Source organism: Canis lupus, chromosome 6 (genome assembly GCF_048164855.1).
Source record: "Canis lupus baileyi chromosome 6, mCanLup2.hap1, whole genome shotgun sequence".
Lineage (NCBI taxonomy): Eukaryota > Metazoa > Chordata > Mammalia > Carnivora > Canidae > Canis > Canis lupus.
This window is the reverse complement of record NC_132843.1, coordinates 24,241,792-24,258,315: the sequence shown is the minus strand read 5'-3', so window position 1 is coordinate 24,258,315 and position 16,524 is coordinate 24,241,792. Positions and strand designations below refer to the sequence as shown.

Below are 16,524 nucleotides of genomic sequence, written 5' to 3'. Positions count from 1 at the left end.
TACAAGAAGCAATTGGAAACCGCATTACCTTCCCTTATAGAGAAGTATAGTTTATAAAACCTAGACTAAATGAGATGGAAAAGACCTTGGGAAAGACATCAATATTTAAATTGTCTAGGAATGGTGATCATTTATTCTTTTTAAAGGTCTCCAAGGAGGAAAACTTGCTAGTGTCTTTTCATGGTATATAGAGATTCACCACTTCAGAATAGAACTCCTTCTTGAGCTGAATAAGAATCTCCAAATTTTATGCTGTTACAAATAAAGTTTTGGGTTTGATCTATTTGTACATAAAACTTACTTTTTGTAGTTAAGTAGGACCTTTTTCTGAAAATTAAATTGATGGATAGGTATTTAAAGCCTCATTAAAAAGCCAAATGCATAAATAAACACCAATTCACATTTCTACCAAGAAGATATGAGAAAGTCCATTTCATCATATCCTGGACATCCAGATTGCTCCTGAGGTTAAATAAATAAATAAATAAATAAATAAATAAATAAATAAATAAAAGTTTTTCATGGAAGTATTCTACTAAGTCCTGGTGTTTTTATCTTCCTTTCTTCAGATGGTTTGGAAACTGTAAAGACTGCCAGTGTTGTCTCCAAGGAGTAGCAGAAGAGCCGAAGAAGGCCAAAAAGCCCACCTTGAATTCTGCATCACTTGCATCTGTGTGATCGGCCACATACTTCAGTTCATTTAACAAATCTTTGTTTCTCTATTACTATGTTCTAAGCTCTGTTTTAGACTCTAGGAAGCAAAAAACACTACGCATTGTTGTTCTCAAGAACGTCATAGTCATAAATGTAGTGTTTATCTAAATGGTATATGGCAGAAGGTAAAAACAACCTTTGCCTTAGCCTAGTGTAAATAATTCTTCGGAAACATCTTTTACACTATTTCTATTGTTGATGTTATTTCTAAATCACCATTTCAAACAAATGTTTATTAGCCCTAGTCATATGCAAGGCACTAACTTCAAGATTCAAGGGCTATATAAAAATATACAAGACATTAAGTGTGCCTACAGGGAGACAAATCTCCTTGGGTCTTCAATGTTTTCAGCATGTCTTGTGAGCAGAGGCATTTACGGATTTTGTTTTGGGTCATCTTTTCAAGGATGTTTATACAGTGAACAGTCTAGAAGGTAAAGATAATATCTTCCTTCAGAGCAGAAGGCAGTTTCTGTAATGTCTAGCATAATAAAAAAGAACATCTTCCTCTGGGGAAAAGGAAGGCCAGGTTTGCTTGTCAAAGATTTGCTTCCTTAATCTCAGGGTTTCTTTGCTATTGCATAAACCCACTGTATATGTAGCATCCACCTGGGCCACTCTGAGTCACCACATGGGACTTGGAACAAGGAGAACTGAAGTTCATGCTGCATTGATAGACTAAGAATAATTCTTTACCTCTGATTCAGGAGTCTCCCTTCTACTGCCAACATACATGAAGCTGCAGCAGACTAACTTGTTAGCCTGCAAATAGGCATTCTTAAAACTTTGCAGTTCTTGACAATGCCATCAAAAAATTTACTATTTAATGAAGACTTAAGAAAAGCACATAGATAACCATAATCATTGTGGTAATAGTTACCCAAAATACTATAGAAAAAAAAACAAAATTGATTCTATCCAAGAGACAGGTTCAGGTAGGAAGTTAAGAGAAGGAACTCACATAGGAAAAGGAGAGCATTAATTGTCTTTCTAGTCCTATTTCTCTGACCATTCTTTTTTTTTTTTTCAAGATTTTATTTATTTATTTATTCATGAGAGACACACAGAGAGAGGTAGAGACACAGGCAGAGGGAGAAGCAGGCTCCCCACGTGAGCCCAAAGCAGGACTTGACCCCGGACCCTAGGATCATGCCCCAAGCCAAAGGCAGATGCTAAACCACCGAGCCACCCAGGTGCCCCTCTGACCATTCCTCCTCTGTTGGAGTCACCCAAGATTCTGTCATTGTCCCACTTCTCTTTGCAATGTATATTCTTTCTCGGGAAATTCTATCCATTTATAGGAGTTCAGCTACGAAATATGCATGTCTGTCTCTAATTTCTTTCCAAGCTCCAGCTCCCTGTTTCCAATTGCCTACTTCACATCTGGATATTTAACAGGTGACTCAAACTTAACATGTCCAAAATTGAACCCATTCTTTCTCTCCCTGATGTACTCAATTGTCTCTTTTTCCCCATCCCCATAACTGTTAATGGAATAATCATTCCCAGGGCCTCAGGCAAGAAACCCAGAAAAAATTTTCATTGCTAAGTAGGCATGTCATTAGAGCAAAGAAAAGTCAGTTTAATAGTATCAGCCTGAAATAAACTATGCTGTTGAAGCCTGTTATGTGTTGACACTGTCAATACTTTCGACTTGGGAGTTGTCTTGTCCCTCCAAAGCAACTGCTTTATCTCCACTCCAATGTATTATTGGTCAACTTGAGAGTTCAACATTGTTATTCTTATTTCAAAGTTCTTGTTGGCTTTTCCTAATTGTCTCTGTGCACTAACTCTATGCCTACTCAAACTGGATTCTAAACAGATCACCTTGGTGTTTAAGGGAATCACTTTTGGAGATTTTCATCATCCCATAAAGTGAATTAATAAACAAGTCCTGAGAATTTTGCCTCCTTAATAAATATATCCTATCTGTTCCCTTATTTCCATCTCTGGAAATACATTATCTTGGTTTTACCCTTTGACACCTACTACCAGCTTCTACTGCTTTCTGCTTGTCCCCTTCAGTATTCTCCCCAAATCTAGATTGTATACTTTCTTTTCAAAATTCAAGTCTGACTAACACATTCTCTGCTTAAGCACTCCCCCATACCAGTAGCTCCCATGACTATAATGCAGATAATTTATTATAGGTCTTTTAAAGGAAAGTTCAAGTATCTTCATAGGATAGACAAACCTCTCCATGATCTGAATCCTGTCTAACTCTCCAGCCTCATCTTGGCCACTTCCTACTTTAATCATCAAGCTACAGCAAAATCAAACTGATTAAGTTCCTCCTACACAATGTGCTTCTTCTCGCCGCCTTTTTTTTTTTTTTAAAGATTTTATTTATTCATTCATAGACACAGAGAGAGAGGCAGAGACACAGGCAGAGGGAGAAGCAGGCTCCATGCGGGGGGCCCGATGTGGGACTCGATCCCAGGTCTCCAGGATCACACCCCAGGCTGCAGGTGGCACCAAACCGCTGCACCACTGGGACTGCCCATTCTTCTCACCTCCTTCATGGCATTTCTCATACTGTTCCTTTTCCCTAGTGTTCACTTCCTAGTCCTCTCCCTGCTCTGTCTTGACTTGGCAAACTCGTTCAATTGCATGTTTCTCTAGTTGGTCATCTCATCAAAGAAATCCATGGTGTTCTCATACAATTCCTTCCCATCTAAGAGGACCCTGCTTGCACTCTCAAAATATCACTACTTATCTCTAACCCTTAACATGCTGGACTATAATTCCCTGTATTTATTCTGTTTCTGGCTCCTCCACTAGAGTAAGATACTTCAGAGCAAGAACTCATCTTTCTCTTCTTATTGGCTTGAATGATATCTGGCACATAAATATTCAATAAATATTTATTGAATGAATGTATACATAGATGAATGGATGGATGAATGAAGAGTGGGAAATGAGCTATGAATATTGATATAGAAATTTAATCAAAGTACATTTAAAACTTTAATGAAGGGAAAAATGGACAGACTACAGTATGGTGCTCTACTGAAAAGGCATTAGTTACTATGATAAACGTAGCAACGATAGGATAGATCTGGCTGTTGTTCCAATAATTGCTATAAATATTTTCTTTTTTTTGCTGTTAATCTTTGTTTTTCTTTTTTTAAGGTAAACTCTCCCCCCCAATGCGTGGCTTGAAATCAGAACCAGGAGATTAAGAGTCATATATTCTACCAACTGAGCCAGCCAGGGACTCTAAGCCCCTGATAAATTAGACATATAATGGATAAAGTGGAATATGGTCATTATTTTCTTTCTTTCTTTTTTTTTTTTTTAATTGTAGGGGTGCCTGAGTGGCTCAGTCAGTTAAGCATCTGACTCTTTTTTTTTTTTTTTTTTTAAGATTTATTTATTTATTCATTCAGAGAGAGCGAGAGAGAGGCAGAGACACAGGCAGAGGGAGAAGCAGGCTCCATGCAGGGAGCCCGATGTGGGACTTGATCCCGGGCCTCCACGATCACACACCGAGCTGCAGGCGGCGCTAAACCGCTGCGCCACCAGGGCTGCCCTGGTCATTATTTTCAAATTGGTATCTTTCACCTCTTTTTAAATGGTAAATGTAAAGCATAACACTAAAGTATATAACGAGAGAGTTTTTTTTTTTTTTTTTAAGATTTTATTTACTTATTCATGAGAATACACAGAGAGGAGAGAGAGAAGCAGAGAAACAGGCAGAGGAAGAAGAAGGCTCCATGCAGGGAGCCTGATATGAGACTCGATCCCGGGTCTCCAGGATCAGACTCTGGGCTGCAGGCAGCGCTAAACCGCTGAGCTACCAGGGCTGCCCACGAGAGAGGTTTATATTAATATTGTATACATTGCTCTCTTTCTCTTTCTCCTTAGTGAATTCATTCCCATTTACATCAATTCAAAAAATGTAATAAATGATTTGTGTCCTTGGAAAAGACTGATGGTACTTAGTTCAGATGGGACTATGAAGTATGTGATAGGGAAGGAAAAACAAAGTATGAAGTATAGATGATATATAGTGATAAAGTATTTGGAAAATAGTATATAGACTTCAAGTCCAATAGTATATAGGACTGCAAGTAGTGGGATCCCTGGGTGGTGCAGCGGTTTGGCGCCTGCCTTTGGCCCAGGGCACGATCCTGGAGACCCGGGATCGAATCCCACGTCGGGCTCCCGGTGCATGGAGCCTGCTTCTCCCTCTGCCTGTGTCTCTGCCTCTCTCTCTCTCTGTGTATGACTATCATAAATAAATAAAATTTAAAAAAAATAAAAAAAAAAGGACTGCAAGTAGTGAAAACAATAAACAATAAACTATATTTTAATCATCTGAGATAAACAATAGTACAGGATAAATGTATCTCAAAATAGAATGGGAGGGGAGTTTGGGAAGGAAAGCAGATATATTTTTCACCTGAATCAGAACCTTTGATGAGACCTAGAGTTTCCACAATTCTTCTAAAGGTATTTTCTTCTACATTAGTTTGAATAATTTAGATCAAAGTGGAACTTGGTCTTCCTCTTCTCTATGACTCCCTGGCACTTATTTAAATATGTGATTCTGAGGGTGGATCAACTTGAGCTAGATATGTTTTATCTTTCTATATTGCTAATCTACAAATGTAGATTTGGAACAGAAGCATAACCTTTATATAGCATCTTAATCAAAATACATATAATGGGTGCCTGAGCAATGCAGTCCATTAAGCGTCCAAGTCTTTGTTTCAGCTCAGGTCCTGATCTCAGGATCATGTGATCAACCCCCACCTCTGGCTCCACCCTCAGCTTGGGGTCTGCTTGAGACTCTTCCTCTCCCTCTGCCTCTCCCCCTCCACCCTGCATGTGCCTGCACATGTGCGCTCTCTCTTTCAAATAAATAAATCAATCTTTGGGGGCACCTGGGTGGCTCAGTCAATTAAGCATCTGCCTTAAGCTCAGATCATGATCCTAGAGTCCTGGGATCAAGCCCTGCCTGAGGCTCCTTACTCAGTGGGGAGTCTGCTTCTCCCCCTCCCTCTGCTCCCTCTCCCCCCATGCTCTCTTACTCATTCATTCCCTCAAATAAATAAATAAAATATTTTTTAAAAAGTTCATACTTTTTAATACAGCAATTCCCCTATGGGAATCATATCATATTAAGAGAGAAAATCGTGGATATATCCAAAGATTTACTTACAAAGATAGTCATGAAGGCATTATTAAAAATAGAAAAAGTATATAAATAATAAACATGCCAATTCATGAAGAGTTGGACAAATTACAGTATGTTCATATAATGGGAAACTATCCAGTCATTTAAAAATCACATTTTGGAATACTTACTGACATGGGAAAATATTCACAATACATTGTCAAATGAGAATGGTAGACTACAAAATTATAGGTTGATCCAAATTAAAACACACACACACATACATGTATACTATAAGTAGAAGAATATACACCAAATATGAGGAGTGGTAAATAGTTAACTCAGAATGGTGAGATTATAGGTCATATTTTTTCTTCACTGGATCTTTCTATATTTAAAACATTTTATAAAATAAACATTTTTAAATGGCATTTTGGGGAGTTTTAAAATTTGTTTCTGAGGTGGGGAAAAGACAAACTCCTTAAGAAGTAGGTTTTAGAGTGAATAGAAAATAGTGAAGTGTGATCTTAAGCAATTCTAAATAAATTAAGGGGTCTAGCCTTCATAGACCAGGAACCTGAATAATGAACAGTTAAGGAGGAAAAGCACATCCAGTTTGGATCAAGGTAGTCAGATCGTAGGAGAAGTGTCTGGCACAATAACAGTCTTCCCGTCTTTCTCTTTTTTTCACTGCTTACTACAAAAGAGGAGTGGAAACCTTTATGATGGTCTTTCTTTAGAGGACTGGTCAGCAGGGATCTAAAATCTCATTATTTTTCTAGAGAAAGGCTGAGAAACAGAAGCTATCTATAACTGCCTCTGACATTAAAACTCATCTGAAGCTTCAAATTACTGAATGCCAACAGCAAACTCATCAGACATATCCTGCAAAGATTTTGGCACAAGAAAATATTTGATAATATTAACTATTATTTTGGCACTAATAAAATGAAAGTTTTTCTACCCGTGCTTTGCCACATTAAATACATATATTAAGAAAAATCTAAATTATGTCATGATACAGACTCTACTAAATGAAAGGAACCTTAGCTTGTCTACTTCATAATAGCCAATTAAACTATTTCTTTAACCAATTCTTTAAATATATCATTAAAAACAACTTATTAATATATTTGAAATGAATAAATTAGTAATTAGTTAGTAATTGTGTTTTATTTTAGTCAAGGATTATATAGCTAACCTATGGATTATATAGCTAATTATATATAGCTAGAATTATATAGCTAACCTATGGATCACTTGACCATTCCTTTGGAAAGCCTTGCTCAAAATTTACAAAACCACACCAGACCCGGGACTACTTACTACTCATTACCAGCAGCTCCTCAAACTGAGGTCTTGTACTTGATTGGGAGGAAAAACACCATTTACAAAGAGCTATCTGCTTCTCTAAACCCAAACTTATAACCTGTAAAGCTCTACACTACACATTCAGACCCATGATAATTTTGGTAAATTCAATCATTAAATTATCATTTGCCTTTCATTTCTGATTATTCTAGAATTTCACAAGTCCCTACTACTTCAGCCATAATGTTCCCTGTTATGATGAACTGTAGACACCTAATGAACAAAAAAGAACTATTATTTAAAATAGTGGTTTTAACACCATAGGTTACATTATAGGCTGTGAAATAAAATTAGTGGGTCATGACTAATTTTTAAAAAATTAAATATAAAAGAATAGATTACAAGATCAGGATGCAATACACATCAGGAGTACACAAAAAAGCATTATTTCATAAAACTTGTTTCAGTTATGTATGCATGTGTATACTGGCTTACAATGTGATATGTGTTTAAATGGGGATACAATATGTTGTGTATTGTTTTGAAAAGCAAACATGCCCCAGGATATACAATTTGTAGCTAAGGATATTTTTGGAATAGTTTTCCTTAATGCTCCTATATTGGCACCTATATTGGCTCCTATATATAATATCTGTATTATTTGATTATCTATTTAAGAAAGGCATATACTATATCAAAAGTAAGAAAGAAAGAGATGACAAAGTAAATTTCTGAATATGCTTTTAAATCCTTCCTGAAAGTACCCATATGGGATATGTTTCTTTATGGGACTTCGTATATCCATTTTATCAATAAGATAGATTAGATAAATAGAGAAATGAAAGAAAGATCAATTTATCTGTCTATCTCTCTATCATCTATTGAGAGAGTGTGCCTACTAAATGCCAGGTGCCAGGGATGCAAAGAAATAGAACAAGCCCCTCTGAGGGTAAAATCCTAGTAAGGGAGACCACAAATTAATAAACAATAAGCTAACAATATGCTAATGGTTTTAGTAAATGTTGTAACTGATAGTCTAGAGGTATATCTCCAGTTCAGTGGCAAAAGTGCAGATCTTGATTTCAGTGAAATTCAAATTTTCAAGTGAATGAAAAAAATTGGGAGCCAATCTGATAGGAAGCATTGTTCTTTTCTAGACTTGATGAATAATAATTGTTTATAATCCAAAGATGTAGTGACCTATGAAGTAATCTAGAGCAAGAAGATGACTCATGACTCAGCTTGTTATTCCATTTGACAAACATTAATTGAGTACTTTCCATGTGCCAGGCATGGTAGCAGGAGCCAGACAAACAAAGGTGAATAAAATACATGTTCAGTGCCCATGGTTAATTGCTGTCTAGTAAGGAAAGATAACGTAAAAACAGAAAATAAGTCACAGTGCAATTAGCACAGTTAAGAAGGGGTATTTTCAGGTACAGTGGTGATACAGGAAAATAGGTGATCAGTATCGTGGAGGAGAAGACACAGCATTTCACAAAATGCAAATACAGTAGTCCCTATACAGAGGATACTTCCAAGACCCCAGTGGATGTCTGAAACTTTCATCACTGTGGGGTATGTTTTTTCCTATACATACATGCCTATGATAAAGTTTAGTTTATAAATTAGGCACAGTAAGAGATTAACAACAATAGCTATTAATAAAATAGAACAATTATAACGATGTACCATAGTAAGTTATGTAAATTTCATCTCTCTCTCTCAAAGTATCTCTTATTGTACTGTACTCATCTTTCTTCTTGTGATGACTTGAGACAATAAAATGCTGCCAGAGGAGGTGAAGTGAGAGTAGATGAAGTGAGTGATGCAGGCTTGAGACACGGGGACAGGCTACCTCAGACCTTCTGACCATTGGTCGGAAGGAAGATCACCTGCTTCCGGACTGCGGTTAATGGGGACACTGAAATCATGGAAAGCAAAACTGTGGATAAAGGGGGAACTACTGCAGGCGGAGGTGGAATAGGAGATTCACAGGAAGAGAAAGGGAGAAAGGCATTCTGTGCTGACAAAACGATGTCTTCAAGGGTGTGTGTTAGCCTGGTACACTTGGGCAACTACAGGAAGATACTACTGTTATCCTAGGGTGTCAGAATGTGGTCAACAGAAATAAGCCTGGGGAGGCAGACTCAGCCACATCAGGAAAAACTTTTTATATCATGCATTATATTCCACAGATAAGGAAGATACAGATAACTATACAAGGTTTTAGTCAGAGAGTAACTTTTAAGTCAACTCTGACAGTGGCATGGAAATTAATTGAAAGGGAAAAGAATTTGGAGACCTAGAAAACCAGTGGGGCTGTGAACTTTGATATCACACTGAACGGCTAGCACATTATGTGACCCAGGACATGCTGATATGAGGAAAACCAACATGTAATATTTTTATCTTTCAAAGCTGATAATGCAGGAAATTAACAAGTTATGTACGTATAAACAGTAGTTTCACAGTTAGGAAGCTGTGAAGCATCCCTCAGATGAGTTCTATAGTATCATGTGCCAGATTCCCCCTTTAGTTTATCAACATTATTAGATCATCTGAACAGCCATCAAAGTCACTGCCTGAATCTGCTGTGTGGCAGGGCTGGCTCACTGTGGAAGAAGTTAACCCCACAGACTCTAGATTTGGGAAGTGAGGTCTCACAAATGGGAGTAGGCTCCTGGGTTTCCCATTTGAGGAATGTTCCTCTCTGCTCCTTGTTAAAGTAAACTGCGCTTCCAAAATCTAATCATTACCTCACAGCTCCATTTATCTCTTCATCTTTTCTCTAAAATTTGCCTCAATCAGAGCCAATAATTCTTTTAATAATAACAGTAGGTACTTTCATAGCACTTCCTATGTGTCAGGCACTATTCTAAATGCTCTACATATATTAAATGAGATGAGACAAAAACCCAATGACACAATAACTATTATTATTGTCTTACCCTATTCAAGCTGCTATATAACAGATTACCAAAGAAAGGTTGGCTTATAAGCAATAGAAATGTATTTCTCATAGTTCTGGAGGCTTGCTAGATTAAGATCAAGGTGCTGGCAGATTCCACATCTAAAGAGAGCCGCTTCCTGGTTCATATCCCTAATCCCCTCCCAAAGGCCCCACCTCCAAATACCATCGCTTTGGGGATTAAGTTTTAACATAAGAATTTTGGGGGGGACACACACAGTTCTATAGCAATGATCCTCATTTTTCATTGAGGAAATAAGAAGTTGCCCAAGATCCCACATAGTAACAGAGGCACTAATCATATCCATGCCACAGGCTCTAGAGTTGATATTTGTAATCACCATAATATGTTGCCTCTCACAAATCTCAATTTTATAAGGTACCTAGTAGGAAATAAGGGACCAGTACATGGAATTTTGCTTTATAGAAAACTTTATTCCTGTACCCAGTTGTTATGCCTTTAACTACATGATTTGCATTGGTCCAACAATCTTAAACATAATTCCTCATACTATGTTTGGAAGTGCAGTTCAGCCAGATGGAAAGATTACTTTCTTAGTTGATTTTCCTTACAGCTTAACCAGAACCCTCTCCGTTATCACAGATAAGATCTTTCTGTAAGCATTCTCCTAGGACATGAGACTTACATAAGAATTTGTAGCTCGTTAAAGTGTCTTCTTTTTAATACTCAAGATTAAAATGAAGCCTTTTCTGCAAGGTCCGCAGTAAGAGCAAATCTAATGTAAGTCTTTTATTGATTAAAAAAAAAACTTAACTGCATTAATCTTTTTACTTTTTTTTCTTGTCTTTGGGTCATAAGTCACCAATTCTTGCAGGAGAGGGAATTATAGGAATTTTGTTCCCTGAAACTTTTATTTTTTTAGATTTTACTTATTTATTTGAGAGTGAGAGAGCATGAGCAGGGGGAGGGGTAGAGAGAGAGGAAGAAGCAGGCTTCCTGCTGAGTGGGAAGCCCAACATGGGATTCAATCTTGGGACTCCAGAATCATGACCTGAGCAGAAGGCAGAGGCTTACCAGACTGAGCCACCCAGGCACCCCTGTTCCCTGACACTTTTTTTTTTCCAAATGTTTAATTTATTTATTCATGACAGACAGAGAGAGAGGCAGAGACATAGGCAGAGGCAGAAGCAGGCTTCATTCAAGGAGCCCGAAGTGGGACTCCATCCCGGAACTTGGGGATCACACCTTGGGCCCGAGGTATGCGCTAAACCACTGAGCCACCATGCATCCCCTCCCTGACACTTTCAAAGAGGATATCATAACAGCAGAAAATTATTTTTTTAAAAAGAAATCATTCTATCATATAAGGTTTTAGAATCTACTTACTGGTGGAAGGACCTCCACCCTGCCCATTCTTAAACATTTCCTATGTCAGGGCACCTGAGTGGCTCAGTGGTTGAGCATCTGCCTTTGGCTCAGCTCATGATCCCTGGGTCCTGGGATCCAGTCCTGCATGGGGCTCCCTGCATGGAGCCTGCTCCTCCTTCTGTCTATGTCTCTGCCTCTCTCTCTCTGTGTGTCTGTCAAGAGTAAATAAAATCTCTCTTTTTTTAAAGATTTTATTTATTTATTCATGAGAGACACACACAGAGAGGCACAGAAAAAAAAAGGTTTTCTATGTCATTTTCGGAGTCTAGATTTTATATCTGCAAAAAAAATTATTTAAATTGTGAGGAGCACCAGGTGATGTATGGAATCAGTGAATCACTATATTGTACACCTGAAACTAATATTTGCACTGTATGTTAACCAACTGGAATTAAAAACTTAAAAAGAGGGCAGTCCCGGTGGCCCAGTGGTTTATTATTGTTATTATTAAGTAAATTCTATGACCAACGTGGGGTTGGAACTCAGGACACCTAGATCAAGGGTGGCATGCTCTACCCCCTGAGCCAGCCAGGCAGCTCTAGCTCCTTACACTTTTTCAAAATTCTTCTTTAGGTGAGCAAAATCTTAGAACTGTAATGGGCCTGTGATCCTGAGTATAATAACATATTAAAATATTTCTGACTTTCCCCCCCCCCAGGACTTTAAAAAAGAAAATCTTGATGCGCATGACATAAAGGTCAACATTTTCTGCAAAAACAACTTTGTGAAAATTGTTGCCAATGCTTCAAAGTGAGAGGACAAGGAAGGCGAGCGTAGAAGAATCTCCGTGTTCTTCTTCAGTTGCTAATGTTGGGGCTTATTCCTCGGCACAGACCCAAGGCAGCCCGCTGAAAGGCAGCGGGGGGAGGGGAGCGGGGGAATTCAAGACCCCTTGGGTGGGCCAAGCAGGTGCTTGTTGGTGTTGAGAACGAAGAGCTGATACGCAACCCTCTCGCCCGGCAACCACTCACTTCTGGTAGTGTAAAATAAAGCCTGCAAAAGATTAGGGTACACTTAGATAAAGAGGAATTCTACAGCCCCCTTCACCCCCTGAGCGGCGCCCGCAGCGAGCAGGCCATGCGTGCGCCACACTGGAGGCAACAACGGTTTATCATGGGAAGCAAACCGGGGATTGGAGTCCCAGCACTGCTGTGTACAGGCCGAACTACCTCGGTATGCATGTCCGCAAGAGGGGGGCCATCCCGACCTTACAGCCTGGAAGAGGACAACCGGGAAAAGCGTGTGACGACAGTGGCCCCGCTAGGCTCCGGGGACCCCCTTGGCGAGCTTATGGGGGCTGGTGACCTCCCAGCCCGCGGTCTGCAGCGTCGCGTCCGGACAACGAAGGGACTGACCCGAACGGTCACCTCCCCTTCTGGGGGGCACTAATCACCCACCGTCGCCCTTCTCCGTCTCGGCGCCTGGGTGTTTTCCGGGCCGGGCTGCCCTGCAAAGTCTAGCCTGGCAGGATCAACTTCCACCGCGTCTGCAGAGTTGCGGGGTCGCGGGGAGGAGCGGCCAGGGGCGCCCCACGTCTGCCTCTGCGCTCCGGGCGCGTCGGGGCCCGCTCAGGAGGGGGCGCCGAGGGGTCCCCCGCGGGCAGGGCGGGCGGCAGCGAGGCGGGGGCCCGACGCCACCGCCCGGAGGAAGCTCGCCGAGCTCGCTGCGCCGGCGCTGGGCTCCGGGAAGCAGCCGCGCGGGAGGGTGCAGGGCGCCGGAGCGGTCGGACGGGGGAGCGAGAGCCAAGCTCGCGGAGCGCGCCGAGCCGCAGGCGGCGGAGGCGGGGGCTGCGGCCGCGGCCGGGAGGCGCACGCCCCGGGGAGCCCGCGGGGCCGCGGGAGGCGGAGGCCGCGCGGGAGGCGGGGCGGGCGGCGCCCGGGAGGCGGGCGCGGGCGCGGGGGCGGGGGCGGGGGCGGCGTCTCCCCGCGCTGCGCAGGCGTTGCTCGCACCTTGTTGGTCAGTGCTGGGAGCGCTGCTATGGCGTTTCTCAGCCCCGCGGCTCCTCCTCACACGCTCGAGGCGGCGGGGAGGAGGGGTGAGGGGAGGAGGCGGCGAGCGGGCGGCCGCCGCAGCTGCAGACCCGGGGCCGGCGAGGGAGGCGGAGCGCGAGCCGCCGCAGCCACCCCGGCCGCCGCCGCCGCCGCCGCCGCCGCCGCCGCCCCCCCCCGCAGGCGCGGGGCCGCTGCGAGTCCTGCCCGGGCTTGAGGGCACGCGGGGCGCCCGGCCATGCCCCGCGGCCGCGGCTGAGCCGGGCGCGGGCCCCCTCCCTCCGGCCGCCTCTGCGCCGTGCCCCGCGCTGCCCGCGGCCGGAGTGCCCGGCGCCTCCCGCGCGCCCCTGACCGCGAGCGCGAGCAGTCGCGGCCGCCGAGGCGCGGGTGGTGCCGGCGGCGGCGGCGGCGGCGGGAGCGCGGGGCAGGAGGAGGCGGGGAAGATGGACCCGGCGCCCTCCCTGGGCTGCAGCCTCAAGGATGTGAAGTGGAGCTCGGTGGCCGTTCCGCTCGACCTGCTGGTCAGCACTTACCGGCTGCCCCAGATCGCGCGGCTGGACAGCGGTGAGTCCCGGCCCGGCCGCCGGCGCAGGGCGCACCGGCGGGGACCGCAGTCTCGGCGCGGGTGTGCGCGCGGGTGCTGGGGTGGGGGGAGCGGGCGGGGAGTGGGCTGCACGCCCCCCGGCGCCTTGCTCCCAGCTGCCCCCCCGCCCCCCGCAGCAGCTAGAGATGTGAAAATCAGAGCCCTTGCAGTGTAATTAAAAAGGACGCCTTAAGAAAAAAAAAAAAATCAACATTGGGGAAACCTCTGCGGATCGTAATTTTGGAGGCGAGCTGTCCCTCCCCACCCGCCTGCAAGAATTACTCAACCTGGGAAAAGAAACCCTGAAGAGTTATCTTAGGCAACTTTCTTACAAAATCATTGTGCTTCGGGTGGCATCTTTATTTTGGATGCTCTCCTTCCCCTCCCCCCCCCCCCGCCCCAGGAGAACAGCAGATTTAAGAGGAAAAGCTCCTGGGTGACCAGTGAAAGGGATCACATTTCCCAGAGACCTTTTATTACAGCTTGTCTGTTTTGTTTAACTGAACTGAAAGTAATTTGGGGCTGAGCGTAGAAAATGTTTTTTAGCAGAAGTGATGGTATGCTTCAGGTTAATTATTAGCTTAGCACATTTCAAGGCTGGAAAAAAAAAAAATTTGAGGCTCCAAAACCTGTATTGATTTGGAACCTGAGCTCTCAACTAAGAAATCCCTGTATTTCCTGAAACTGACCACCAGAAACCAACCAAACATCCCCCAGCTGTTGGTTCTGCGGCGTGACATCTGCAAACAAGTGCATAACTGTCCAGCAAGTAGACCCCTTTCAGTTTGAATCGTAACATGTTCGGTGGCAATTTAGCTGTGTTTTGTGTTTTTTCACAATAACATCAGTTGCTTTGGGCTTCTTGTAATTTCATACTGTCTCCAGAAACATGCTTGCTCTGCCATGGGAGGCACTTGGGCCCAGGCTGGCAGGCAAGCAGATAGAACTGTGGTCACACAGGCCAAGTCAGAAGAGCACTGAGCAGAAAGATGTCATTTCAAGTCACAAGGATTTGGGTTACTCCTTTACTGGAGTACAAGAGTGTGTAATATGAGATGTATAAACGTCCAAAGGCATTTTTATTCTGTTTCTTATCTGTGGGGTCAGATTAGATGTTTGAAGTACTGATGTGAGAAATAAATGCAAGAAAGTTCATGAAAGCAATCATGGCGTGTTTAGTTGGTCTTGGTAGTGGTGGGAATAAACAAGGAGTTTTCAAACTAGTATTGAAATGCAGACGAACCCAGGAGTGACAGGTAGTGTGTTGAGACATTTCTGCATATAGTGGAGGTGGTTAAGTGTTCCTGGCTTTAATTGTGTTTCTGCAGGTCTGAATGTGTGTGTGTGTGTGTGTGTGTATTCAGTGTTTCATTTCCTCTTCCGCTGTGCAAAATTGTGTATGTTGGAAGGTTTTGAGTCCTCACCTTTTCCGACCTTCTCTCATCACTGCACGCTGCCAAAACTTCTTACCTAGGCAGAGAGCATTGATGCATGTGGTATAAAAGTCACCCAAACGCTTCATTAAATTGAAAGTTTAAAGAGGCTGAATGTCAGTTGCAGATATAACTTTTAGCTTTATTATCTGCTTTCCTATCCCTGTCATTCATAAGAAGGATCTGAATCAGCAGTGTACTCATCCCACACTTCTTTTTAAAATTAGGACGTGGGTAGCAAGTCTTAACACTGTGTCCTTTCAAAGCTGTGGAGTGGATTTTGATCACTGTGTAGTTCTTTATTGTAAATTTTCACTTATTACCACTTGAGAATCAACAGTGGCACACACAAATTTGGAATCTTAGTCAAATACTGCTTGATACTCTGTTTCTTTCATTTAACAATCCCATCTTAATTTTTTTGTTGTTGTTTTTAATAGCTGCATAATATTCCAGGGGATGCCTATCCTGTATAATCTTGATCCTTGTGGTGGACATCAGCTGTTTCATTTTTTACTATTACTAGTTGGTGATGTAATGAAGACCCTTACCCATAAATCTGTTTGTTTGAGTTGGTGTGTATTCCTGCCTTTCTGAATAAGTATGTGAATCTTTTTTGAGTCCTTCATATACATTGTCAGATTGCTTCAGAGTCTAAAGGTGATACTCATTTCAACTACCATGAGAACTGTAGGAGTACCACTCTCCCCACAGCCTGACAATATTAGGTATTCTTTTTAAAAAACAAAACAAAACTTGGCTGATTCAGTGAGGGGAAGTGTTAGCTTACTAATTAAATTAGTATAGCCTTTCAAAGAGTCAATCATTGAATTCACAGCAATGTTTAGGACATGTTAAGGACACGTGGCCATATTTATAAAAGCTGTAGGTGAAATCTCAAGTTTTGTGCTCTCCTCATTTTGTGTCTTTTGGCTAGTTTTAGTATTACCAGGTACATTTTACACACACACACACACACACACACACACACACACCGTACTTAGACATGAAA

General features: G+C 42.4%; 1 protein-coding gene and 1 long non-coding RNA gene across 3 annotated transcripts in view; one reads left to right on the top strand and one right to left on the bottom strand.

Moving 5' to 3' along the window:
- Positions 1-10,532: 10,532 nt before the first annotated feature.
- On the bottom strand, positions 10,533-13,295 carry LOC140635117 (uncharacterized). Its single transcript, XR_012032458.1, has 2 exons — positions 12,906-13,295; positions 10,533-12,501 (listed from the first exon to the last, which is right to left on the bottom strand). It is a non-coding gene; the product is annotated as an uncharacterized lncRNA (long non-coding RNA).
- Positions 13,296-13,877: 582 nt separating this feature from the next.
- Positions 13,878-16,524, top strand: part of GAREM1 (GRB2 associated regulator of MAPK1 subtype 1) — a 201,228-nt gene continuing 198,581 nt past the window's right edge. For both annotated transcript variants that reach the window (XM_072829157.1, XM_072829156.1), the window contains exon 1: positions 13,878-14,060. In XM_072829157.1, the coding sequence (XP_072685258.1) occupies positions 13,940-14,060 (121 nt within the window). In that variant the 5' untranslated portion in view covers positions 13,878-13,939. The remainder of the gene's footprint in view (positions 14,061-16,524) is intronic.